Source organism: Suncus etruscus, chromosome 4 (assembly GCF_024139225.1).
Source record: "Suncus etruscus isolate mSunEtr1 chromosome 4, mSunEtr1.pri.cur, whole genome shotgun sequence".
Taxonomy (NCBI): domain Eukaryota; kingdom Metazoa; phylum Chordata; class Mammalia; order Eulipotyphla; family Soricidae; genus Suncus; species Suncus etruscus.
The window spans coordinates 47590925-47604018 of record NC_064851.1 but is presented as its reverse complement, the minus strand read 5'-3'; the positions used below and the strand labels follow the sequence as shown (position 1 = coordinate 47604018).

General features: G+C 39.6%; 1 protein-coding gene and 1 non-coding gene across 2 annotated transcripts in view; one reads left to right on the top strand and one right to left on the bottom strand.

Annotated features, from left to right (window-relative positions):
- The window catches only part of SLC35D2 (solute carrier family 35 member D2), a 53619-nt gene that overhangs the window by 1817 nt on the left and 38708 nt on the right, over nt 1–13094 (bottom strand). Inside the window, 3 exon segments of the mRNA XM_049772568.1 lie at nt 306–388; nt 1474–1552; nt 6884–6951. Of these exon segments, the coding sequence (XP_049628525.1) occupies nt 306–388; nt 1474–1552; nt 6884–6951 (230 nt within the window).
- LOC126007558 (U6 spliceosomal RNA) lies at nt 7667–7778 on the top strand. The gene has a single exon (XR_007495107.1). It is a non-coding gene; the product is annotated as a U6 spliceosomal RNA (small nuclear RNA).

Below are 13094 nucleotides of genomic sequence, written 5' to 3'. Positions count from 1 at the left end.
AAAGCCAGGAATAAGATGTGAGCACTGCAAGTTGTGGCCCATAAAAAAAAAATAAATAAATAAATAAGGAGCCAGAGTGATAGCACAGCAGTGGGCATTTGATTTGCAAGTGGTCGACCCTGGACAGACCCGGGTTCAATCCCTGGTATCCCGTATGGTCCTCCAAGTCTACCAGGAGTGATTTCTGAGTGCAGAGCAGGAGTAACCCTTGAGTTGTGCCGGGTATGGCCAAAACTTTTTTTAATTAATTAATATTTTTTAAAACTAAATAAATAAAATACATTTATTTTTAAAATTCTACTTACCAAATATTTAACCCTACAAAGTTTAACACTGAGAAAACATAATCTCTGCCAAATAGCATCCCAATGTAAGCAATGGATACATTCTGCAGAAAAAAGTAAGAGGATTAAAGTAAAGAATTTGCATAGTGAAATCTAACATCAAACATAATAGTTAATTTTGACAGATATTTAGAACTGAAAAATAGTCAACTGCAAAATGTTGACCAAGAGAATAAAAACCAGGACTTTGTAAAGAGATTTAAGTTAATTTCAATAGAACCCTTACAGAAAAGAGAATTATTCAAAACTTACTTATAGATAATACCCAAACAGAACAGAGATGTAATAGTTAACTGCAATCAATTTGCCAGATAACATCTTTTTATCATCTTTGGGAAGAGAATTTTTCATATATTGATCCCAAACTGGAATTTATTAGAGATATACAATAAATTCCAAGTAGTTTTCTCTCTGGTGTACTCTAGACAGCTACCAAGTAGCCAACAGCTAAATCTACTCTTGAAGCAAGAGGTTGTCTCTCCTGGAAGGAGTTTATAAGAGTCAAAAAAAAAAAAAAACAGAAATTGTAGAATGGAATCCAAAATAGCTATTAACTGTATTATAGTGAATGTACACTTGCAAAGAACACACACTACTCAAGGAATTTAATACCATTGACCATCAAAGTGGTTGTGGATAACACACAGATATGTTCACAGTATTTTTTTGTCTGTGGCTTTGATTCAGAAACTCAGTCAACTAGCAGATGTTAGCTGGTTGAATCCACAAATATGGAAGCATAATTTAAGACTCTATTCCTGATCCTTAGCCCCAAAGAATTCAAGGGTTGTCAGTATGACCATACCTAGATCAAAACAGTTCTCAAAGATTCCCTTGCTTAGTAGACCAAGAAACCAAATTGTAGAGCACAAGATCTCTTCATTAGTACATAATGTTTTTACCTTTTTAACTTTATTTCCCCAATCTTCTATTTCAAAGTATAAATTATCTCTCCTTATTAAGTCACTAAGTCTTCCTGTTTTATGAATTAGGAAATTTTAAGAACTAATAAGAATCATAACACTGATTATTACTGTGTGAACTATAATAACAGTCAAATAAAAAGCCTATTGGACAGATTAGGTTCACATTGAGTTAAGTTGTTCATTCCAAAACTCCAATCATTTACCTTAATGGCTCCAATCACAGCTGTTGTCAGAGCTGAATTATAGTAGCTACACAAGACAGTCGAGTACATCAATAGAAACCTGTGACAAGAAAGCAAATAGTCTCACTGCTCTGGGGGAAAGCAGGTGGAGTCAAAGAATGACCTCAACAACCCCTGAAATGGATTTAAAAAGAACATGTCATTAGAATGACCATACTCATTTGTGGATAAAAAAAAATAGTATAGTAATACTAGTTTAGTAATACCCAAAGAAAATAGAAATGAAGACTGGTCTTTCTGCCACAAAGACTGAGGGAGTGAAGTTAAGGCAGAAAAAGGAACACTATGACAATAATAGTTGAAACAATCGCTCTGGACAAGAACTGGGGGCTGAAAGGAAATAAAGTGATATGCAGCAACAATACTGCAAACTACAGTGCCAAAAAAAAATAGAAACAAGAAAGAAGATGAGGAGGTGGAGATAGAGGATGAAAAACAGAAAGTTTCCTAATCTTTCCAAAGTAATTGGGAACCATTGGGATATTTTCAATATTCTATTTGTTTAAATTTCCAACTGTACAGCCCAGAGGAAGAAGACAATGGCCTGCATACCTGCCTGCAGCCACCTGGTGCTGGCACTTTTGTCCTATGATTCTAGCAGCTTTGCTGTCTGCAACCTGGTGCAGTCATTTCCAGTTCTGTGGAGTACTGCAGCTAAGACAATGTGGTACATATATACAATGGAATACTACATAGCTGAAAGGAATATTACACTCATGCAATTTGAAGCAACATGGATGGAACTGGAAGATATAATGTTAAATAAAGTAAGACAGAAGAAGGATAAATACAGAATGATATCTCTTATATGTGGCATTTAGAATAACTACATGAAGAAACACATGGTCTAAATGGGAGTTGTCTTGAACACCCTTGACCCCAGAATATAACCATAGTATAACAAGAAGAAGAAAAGAAACTGACTAGAAGAGGAGAAACACAAATATGAAAAGATGGGGGCCCAAGACCAACCAGTCTCAGGTGCATTGGCAAACCAAAGGCAACAACAATGGAATCAAGATACCCAAACTTTAACCATCTAAACTTAAAATGGGCCTGTTATATTGGCAGGCTGGGGGACAAGGGGTGGTGGTATGGGATACCTAGAGAACCTTGGTGGAAGGAGGTCGACATTAGTGGTAGGATTGGCCCTGATGCATTTTCTGAGACCCAACTATGAAGGAATTTTAAATCACAATGGTTCACTGAGATAAAAATAAAAAAACACTACATTTTATCCAATAACAAGAAATTAATGTTTAAATGTGTTGAAAATGTACAATGGATTAGTAAAAATAAAATGTAACAAAAGTCTTAAAAAAAAAAAAAAAAAAGATGTTCAGAAGCCGAGGCCCCACAACTGTGGAACCAAAGCATATGAGCACTGCAAGGACACCCAGTAAACATCACATGCAGAATGGTCTCAGTCTGTTGGGAGTGTGAGGCCCAGTGTGAAAACTTAATAAAAATTGCAAATCTTACTGATCACAATTTCTCCTTCCTGAGCAAACAACGACTACACTTCTTTACATAACCACTAGGTGTCCCCAAAGAGTGAACATAAACCCCGAGGACCAAAGCAGTTGATGACATTTCTTTCCCAATTTCTGCATACAAATATGCAACAATAATATTTGTATGCTATAAGTCAGAGATAAAAATAAATGATTTGATAAGGGCTTGCTTACCAACCTGACTCATACTTTTGTTTTTGCAAAATTAAATGTTCTTCAACCATAACGAGAAACACAACAAATATTTTACTAAACATTTGTTTTCTGGTGATTACTGCCTAAGCGCCCAACCCTCTCAGTAGAAACAATGCCCGGAAAGGGCACATCATTTGAGAGGCTATTGGTCTTTATAGAGGCACAACAAGGGTCTCCAATCCTCTCTTTGAGGGTCTGAGTAAAATGTGATGAAGAATCAGAGCGAGGTATAGTCAGAAGAGCAAATAGACAAAGAGGACGAGATACCAGGATAAAGATAGAACAGATGAGCGAACTGCACTGCCACAAGGGGGACACAGAAAGAGGAACACAAACATGCTGAATCCACCTTCAGAAAGGCCTGGAAAGCTGAGATCAGGACAATGCTGCCAATCTACTAGCAAGAAAATGTACATCACAAGAGGGAAGTTTCTCAAATTCCGGCCACAGGACTAATTTTAGTTGAAACAATATTATCACAGTCACAGTTCACCAAACACAAGAAAGTACATGATACTGACAGCTACAAACTACTTATTTGGAGACATGCAGCACATTCAGATTCTTAAATACTACAGATAATTATCAGTCTCAGAATGGCTACATATAACACTTAAATAGAAGTTTTATATTAGGGCCCAGAGAGATAGCACAACGGTGTTTGCCTTGCAAGCAGCTGATCCAGGACCAAAAGTGGTTGGTTCGAATCTCGGTGTCCCATATGGTCCCCCGTGCCTGCCAGGAGCTATTTCTGAGCAGACAGCCAGGAATAACCCCTGAGCACCGCTGGATGTGGCCCAAAAACCAAAGAAAAAAAAAAAAGAAGTTTTATATTAATACTTAAATATTCACAATAATTACATCTTTTTTGGGGGGGTCATACCCTTAGGGGTTACTCCTGGCTCTGCACTCAGAAATCGTTCCTGGCATGCTTGGAGGACCATATGGGATGCTGGGATTCGAACTACTGTCCGTTCTGGGTCAGCTGCATGCAAGACAAATGTCCTACTGTTGTACTATCTTTCTGGCCTCCTCACAATGATCATCTATGAGAGAATATTAGGAATGAAATGTTAAGTTTGGGGGATATTGTTTAATTTATAAATAAAATATAAATTACTAAAAATAAGCCCTACTAAAATAATTTCCCAACTATTGGGATGTGGGATGGGATGAAGCTCACTGGTAGGACACTTGCCTTGGATGTATGTGGCCCTGAGTTTGATCTGGCACCATATGTGTGCAGAAGTATTCATGTGTATATACACACAGACACACACACACAAACACACACAGACACACACACACACACACACACAGAAACAGGGCTGGGACTCAGGAATACAGCACAAGCCTTACATGTACAAAGCCCTGGATTCAACACCTGACACCGAAAATAATAAGTAAATAAAAAAGTCTATCCAGAGGTAATTTAAACAAAGTAAATAAGATATTTAAGAGGAATTCACTAAACTAGAAGAGGTGAATGCCAGTATCTTGATTATACCAGTGCAATTAAAATAGAATGTGGGGGCCAGAGTGATATCACAGTGATAGGTCATTTGCCTTGCATGGAGCCAACCCAGGACAGACCTGGATTCGATCCCCAGCATCCAATATGGTCCCCGAGCCTGCCAGGAGTGATTTCTGAGTGCAGGCTCAGGAGCAACCCAAACGCTGCCAGGTGTGGCCCAAAAACCAAATAAATAAATAAATAAAATCTGGGGAGTGGTGGCACAAGGGGTGAGAAATCTGCCTTGCCCGTGCTAGCCTAGGACGAGCCTCAATTTGATGCCCCAGTGTTCCATATGGTCCCCCAAGCCAGGAGCAATTTCTGAGCACATACCCAGGAGAAACCCCTGAGTGTCACCATGTGTGGCCCAAAAACAAACAAACAAGTAAAATAAAATAAAATCTGGATCATTTTAAGTGTTTTGATCAAAGTGATCAGGAGTTGTGCTATTTTTTTATTTGTGGTAAAAACAAGAGAGCAAATAATCTTTCTTCCCAGGGAAAAAATCTTGAATAATTACGTCTCTGAGACAATTCTTCAAAGACCCTTTGATAAGACATAGAGATGATTTTGGTGAAGAAGTAGCAGTGCAGAAAAGAAAGGAAAAAGGAGGTGGCTACATTATATTTTCTCTGAATTCTTTTGCACACTTGAATTATTGACTAATTACATTTATCTATCAATGTAAAGGAATTTTCCAGTTTTGAAATATTAAGAAATAAAAGACAAAATGAGGGGCCCTCAATAGGAAAGACAAGTAGAACTTTTTTTTGTTTGTTTTTTGTTTTTGGGTCATACCCGGCAAGCTCAGGGGTTACTCCCAGTTCTATGCTCAGAAATTGCCCCTGGCAGGCACGGGGAACCATATGGGATACCGGGATTCGAACCACTGTCCTTCTGCATGAAAGGCAAATGCCTTACCTCCATGCTATCTCACCGGCCCCAAGTAGAACATTTTTAAGAACAAACGTCAATTCATTGAACAATGCAACAGCCAATTTTGCTCAGAAATTTCCCTGAATATAGAGGCCGTAGTGATAGCACAGCGGTAGGGCGTTTGCCTTGCACACTACAAACATGAGACAGACCTCGGTCTGATCTGCAGCATCCCATAGGTCCCTGGATCCTGCCAGGTGCAATTTCTGAGCACAAAACCAAGAGTAATTCCTGAGCATCACCAGGTGTGGTCCCCCCATCCCAAAAAAAAAGAAATTTTCCTGAATATAAACAGTAGAATTCCACAAGTACAGGCTATTGAGCAGAGGAGACAGCTTAAAGGGATAAGATGCACTCTCTATATGAACTTACTTTAATTGTGGCAAATTCTATTTTATATATATTTACAAAAATAAGGTCCAGGCTCATCTCCTTTGGGGGATGGCCCTGGCTGGCCACACTGGGGGGGGGGGGTGAAAGAGGTGTCTTGTTGGCAGACAGATTAAAGTATTAAACTTTAAAAAAAAATTGAAGTCCAACTGTTATTATGTAAAGCTTACTTTTTAATTTTTTGTTTTATTTTATCTTATTTTGGTTTTGGTTTTTGGGTCACACCCAGAAGCACTTAATGTTTACTCCTTGTTCTTCACTCAGAAATCACTCCTCGAAGGTTCAGGGGACCATATGGGATGCCAGGAATCAAACCGCTGTCCATCATGAGTTGGCTGTATGTAGGGCAAACATCTTACCACTGTGCTATCTCTCCAGCAAAGCTTACTTTTTAAATTCTGCCAGTATTACTTAAAACAGAGTACAATAACTTGTTGAAATGTGGTATGCAGAGACCTCAAGTCTCTTCAGTAAGACATGATCCCAAACAGGTCAGATGAGTGGGTTCCTTTGGCCCCAATCAACACAGAGCCTTGCACCACACCATCAGGTTCACACAGCAGGAGCACTTCACTGAGGAAGGCTCTAGGCATCACTTTTAGAACTCAATAGCAACAAGCTGTTTTGACACTGAATGTCACTAAATATTACTTTGTCCTTGCTCCTGTACTTTCCAGCTGTGTTACCAACTAATCAGGGCCATGGACTATAAGGGGAAAGTTGAAGAGCAAAGATAGATTTTGAAGAAAAAGAAAGAATTGTGATTTGACTGTCATGAGATAACAGAGACCAATTTCCTACTTATTTATCTATGATTTCTTACCCCAAAAAACAGGAAAGAAGAAACTGTATGATAAACAGAATATTCTTCCATTGGTTGAATTCAGTAGCCTATTACCAGAAAGCAAAACAATTAGTGGTTAGGTTAACAAGAGAGCAATTTAAATCCATTTAAATCATTCACAAAATTGTGCTTCAGTTCAGGGACCATTTCTTCAAACATAAAGTGCAATTTCAAAATTCTTAGGCAAGGGCCATATTACACAACCAACCCAGGTTCAATCCCCATATGGGGATCCCATATGGTCCACTTAGCACTGCCAGGAGTAATTCCTGGGTGAACCAAGAGTAACCCTGAGTCTCACCAAGTTCAGCTCCCCCAAAACTTTTGTTTGTTTGTTTGTTTTTTGTTTGGGGGCCACACCCGGCAGTGCTCAGGGGTTACTCCTGGCTATCTGCTCAGGAATAGCTCCTGGCAGGCACAGGGACCATATGGGACACCGAGATTTAAACCAACCACCTTTGGTCCTGGGACGGCTGCTTGCAAGGCAAATGCCACTGTGCTATCTCTCTGGCCACTCCCCAAAACTTTTTTAATAAATAAATACCAAATACACAATCTTAGGCAAAATCAGTTTTTGACATTGAGCAAACTAATTTTCCTTCAATATTTCAGACTCATTTTTCAGAAGCAGAAGGCAAAAGAAGAAGGGCATCACCTGGTATCTAACTCAAGACCTCACACATACAAGGTGGGTGCTCATGTCGCTGAGCCACATCCCTGACCCTTATTATATTTTTATAACTTTCTCAAGAAATTGATCAGGTGCTCGCTTTGGCAGCACATATACTAAAATTGGAACGATACAGAGAAGATTAGCATGGCCCCTGTTAAATATGATAACTTACATGCTAGTGATATACAGAAAAAAATCTATCTACTATATCACTAGGATCAATATTATTTTTTAAATGTTAAACAACTTTATTGGGGGAGGGGGTTGTTCGGCCACACCTGGTGATATTCAGAGGTTCCTCCTGGGTTTATACTCAGAAATCACTTCTGGCGCAAGGATGACACGCAAATTCATGAAGCATTCCATATTTTTTAAATAAAAGTTAAAAAGAAAGAAAGAAATTGATCAGACATGGCCAGAGTGATAGTGCAACTATAGGGTATTTGTCTTGCATGCAGCCAACCCATCACAGACCTTGGTTCGATCTCTGGAGTCCCAAGCCAAGTGCAATTTCTGAGCACGTAGCGAGGAGTAACACCTGAGCATCACTGGGTGTGGTCAAAAAACACACACACAAAAAATAAATTGATCGGAGATTTAACAAGATTTGTTAGCACTTGCAGGTGATGAGAAAAATATATAACTACTGTTGCGATGCTACACTAAACATTTATTAATATTAAAGCACAAAACCAGGGTTGTGTTAGATATGAAGACATCCAAGAAATGAATAAGTGTGGGGCTGGAGAGATAGCCTGAAGGTAAAGTATTTGCCTTTCATGCAGAAGGACGGTGGTTCAAATTCTGGCATCCCTTATGGTCCCCTGTGCCTGCCAAGGTCGATTTCTGAGCATAGAGCCAGGAGTAACCCCTGAGCGCTGCCGGGTATGACCCAAAAACAAACAAACAAACAAAAGTATGACTAAAATGTTGATAGTCTGAGAGGCTGAAAATGATTATCTAAAGACTCTTAATTTCTAATTACTGAACATTTAGGGAATGCCCTAACAGTAGTGGTCCTATATTCACTCTTTTGTCTGCCTTCTCTTCTAGAAGAAAATCCAGAGAGACTTTGCATTAGCTTCCTCTTCAATATGCATTATTTTTTGATATATAAAGACCACTTGGGCTTGATTAGCATTAAATAGGTATTTGCCTGTTATCATCTGTCTTTCTTCCCTGAACAATAAATACAGTATGTGGAGGCAAGTCAGGGATCTATCAACAAGACTATGAGCTCCCTAACCACATGATTTTCTCTCATATGCCTGTCTTGTTTTCTTAAGTCTCTAAGTACCCCTGCTTCAAGTCTATTCAGATAGTCTGGTCTCCGGAAGGGCTGGGTTTACTATTTTTATTCTTTTGGTTTTGGGGCCACACCCAGTAGTGCTCTGGGGTCACTCCTGACTCTGCTCAGGAATTACTCCTGGTGGTACTTGAGGGACTATATGGGATGCCGGGTATTGAACCTGGGTTGGCCATATACAAGGCAAATGCCCTACCCACTGTACTGACTTCAGTCCCTGGGTTTACTTTCTGTAAATAACCTTACAAGGAAACTTCACTTTAGGGGTCAGTGAGATGGTACAGAAGGTATTTTCACACCACATTCTGGGTTCCATGTGGTCAACCCTGAATCAAACCCTGGCACTAAATTGTTGAGCCCTGCCAAAAGGAATTTCAAGTGCAGCCACATGTGGCCCAACCAGACCCCTTTCAAATTATCATAAATTAATAATGTTGGCAAAACTGAGACTGTTTAGAGAAATAAATTCATTTCAAGATTTTACAAATGCTTAGATAGTATTCTAAATCATTATCTTCTTTTACAAAGCAATCAAGTGACTGGGATGGAAGAGTAGATTGACAGGTGTGTTTTTTTTTCCTCTTCAATTATTGAGGTTATTTCTGGGGGTCAAACACACTGTAGATCATGGTCACACATCTGCTTACATTGCCTGCATGTATGTTATGAGCATAGAACTCTAGTGCCTTCCAGGGGCCACTATGCTTTCAACAATTGCATTTCTAGGTAAGGAGTTGGAATAGTTCTAAGCTTCAGAGTTCGCTGGGGCATCGTACAATCAGGTCTTGGTGCTCACGTGCTTTTACTTTGAAGCTCTAGAGGAAGGAAGATGTTGTGCAGAGCAGAATTGCTGGGACTGAGGTCAGCCTGAGTGGATGGCACATGAAATTAACGTCATAAGTCCTACACTTGCAAGATTAACAATTTGCAAGTTAGGGAAGTGGAGCAATAGCACAGCGGTAGGGTGTTTGCCTTGCACACAGCCAGCCCCTGATAGAATCCGGTTCAATCCCCAGCATCCTATATGGTCCCCAGAGCCAGCCAGGAGTGATTTCTAAGCACAGAGCTCACACCCTTAGCACCACAGGGTGTGGCCCAAAAATTAAAAAAAAAAATTTAAAAAAAGGAAAAAAATTGCAAGTTAGTCACCTTCAGACCCTTTAGACAGAGTTTAAAATTTTTCTTTTTAATAATATATTTATTTAAGCACCATGGTGATAAGCTTGTTTGTAGTTGGGCTTCAGTCATAAAAAGTTCACTCCCTTCACCAGTACAACTTTCCCACTACCAATGCCCACCATCTCCCTACTCTCACACCACCTGCCTGTTTTCTAGACAGGCATTTTATTTCTCTCACTCACTATCATTGTCATGATAGTAGTTAATGTACTTATTTCTCTAACTACACTAACCACTCTTTGTAGTAAGGTTCATATCACGGGCTTATCCTTCCAGCCCTTGTCTCTATTGTCTCTGGGTATTGTTATAGTACTGTCTTATATTTTTCTTAAATCCCCCAGATGAGGGAGACTATTCTGTGTCTATCTCTCTCCCTATGACTCATTCCACTCAACATAATAGTTTCTTTTTATTGAGTTTTGTTGCTATGTTCCACCACTGCCTTCAGGCCTTGAGAGTTTCTTGTGACAGGTCTGCTAAAAATTGTAAGGATACTCCTTTGAATATAATTTCCCTTTTTGATCTTGCTGCTTTCAGTATTTTATCCCTATCTGTGGGATTTGTCATTGTGACTAGGATGTGTCTTGAGGTACTTTTCTTCGGGTCTCTTTTAGCTGGGACTCTTCGGGCATGCAGGATTTGGTTACATGCAGTCTTTATCTCTGGGAGTTTCTCTGCAATGATATCCTTGACTGTTGATTCTTCCTGGGGATTTTCTTCCTGGATCTCTGGGACTCCAATGATTCTCATGTTGTTTCTGATGAGCTTATCAAAGACTTCTATTTTCATCTGTTCACATTCTTTGAGTAATTTTTCCATTGTCTGATAATTTGCTTTAAGTTTTTTTTTCCAATCTCTTTTGCTGTGTGGAGTTGTTATACATCACATCTTCCAGCTCACTGATTCTATCCTCAGCTGCTGTTATTCTGTTGGAGAGGCTTTCTATTGAGGTTTTCATTTCATTTACTGAGTTTTTCAGACCTGTTATTTCAATGGAGTTTTCTAATTTCTATCTTCATAGCTTCTTGATTCTTATTTGTGTTCCGGTCAACTCAATCTATGCTTTCTTTGAGTTCTATGAACATCCTCCATATTTCTTCTCTAAACTCCATATTTCAGAGACTAACTAGGTGGTTGGCAGGTTTCAGGTCATAAGAGTTTCCATCTTCATTCTCTATGCCTGGTGTTGGCCTGCATTGTTTCCCCCATTGTCATGCTTATAATGTGGGTTTTTCTGAGTGTTGTGGTGGTGTTCATTGGCTAGAAGGTGCATGTGGCTGTGAAGCTAAGCTACTGAAAAACTCAATGGTCACTCTGCAGGTTTGGGGTATAATATGGGTTGCTAGGGATCAAACCATGATTGGCCATGTATCAGGTAAGCATCCTGCCAGCTCTCAGGTACTCAAATAATAGAATTAGATCCTATAAATAAATAGCTATAAATAAAACAGAAATAAATCAGTACTATGGATCATTAACTTATGATATTGGAGCTAGATGCATTATGTGGAGCAATTTTCATTGCTTTTCAACAAATGGTCATACAAATAGGGAGAACTGGTTAGCCATATGCAAAAAAGGAGAGGGGCAAGAATATTAACTTCTTTTTTTGTTTTGTTTTGTTTTGTTTTTTGGGCCACACCCGGCAGTGCTCAGGGGTTACTCCTGGCTGTCTGCTCAGAAATAGCTCCTGGCAAGCACGGGGGACCATATGGGACACCGGGATTCGAACCAACCACCTTTGGTCCTGGGTTGGCTGCTTGCAAGGCAAACGCCGCTGTGCTATCTCTCCAGGCCCAGAATATTAACTTCTATATCAAGTCATACATAAAAGTAATTCAAAGTATATTAAAGCCTTCAATCTTAAATCAGAATCAATAAAGTACACTGAGGTAAATGTTGGCAGAATTCTCTACTGGATTGACATCAGATTTGTCTTCAATGATTCAGCTCCAAAAACAAAACAAAAACAGATAAACTAATGGGACTATATTAAACTGAAATACTTCTGCACTGAAGAAGAAACTCACACTAAAATCAAATGATGTCCTACTGAAAAGCAGTAAATATTTATCCACCATACATTTGACAAGGGACTAATATCCGAGTTCTTTGAAGCTCTGATTCAACTCAACAACAAAACATCGGTGTTTCTAGCGGTGGTGCTAGACTTAAGGTACCTGCCTTGCCTGCACTAGCCTAGGACGGACCGTGGTTCGATTCCCCCGGTCGATTCCCCCGGCGTCCCATATGGTCCCCAAGCCAGGAGCGACTTCTGAGCGCATAGCCAGGAGTAACCCCTGAGCATCACCGGGTGTGGGCCCCCAAAAACAAAAACAAAAACAAAAAAAAATCATGAAATATGGCTAGGAGCTGAATGAACACTTTGTCAGAGAAGAGCATACACATGGTCTATGTGCAATGAAAATGTGTTTACCATTACCAATTATCAGGAACATGTGAATGGCCTATTCAAAAGACCCAGAAACAGCATTGCGAGTTGAAGATGTGGTAGAAAAATAACTCTAATTTGCTATTTGTTGGACTGCAATACTGTTTATCCTCTATGAAAAGCATCAAAAAGTTTAAAATGAAGCTACTATATGATCCATTAAATTAATTTTTTTTGTTTTAGGGCCACACCCAGTGATGCTCAGGGGTTACTCCTGGCTATGTGCTCAAAAATCGCTCCTGGCTTAAGGGACCGTTTGGGATATTAAGGATCAAACCCAGGTCTGTCCTGAGTCAGCCACATGCAAGGCAAATGCCCTACCGCTGTGCTATCACTCCAGCCCCTGTGATCCATTAATTTTATTCCTTATCATCTTCCCAGGAATACAAAAACATTACCTTGAACTTATATCTGACATCTACATTCATTGAGTAGCATTTATGACAGTTAAAATCTGTTAATCCTGGGGGCCAGAGAGATAGCATAGAGGTAAGGCATCTGCCTGTCATGCAGAAGGACGGTGGTTCGATTCCCGGCATCCCATAAGGTCCCCCATGCCTGCCAGGGGAGATTTCTGAGC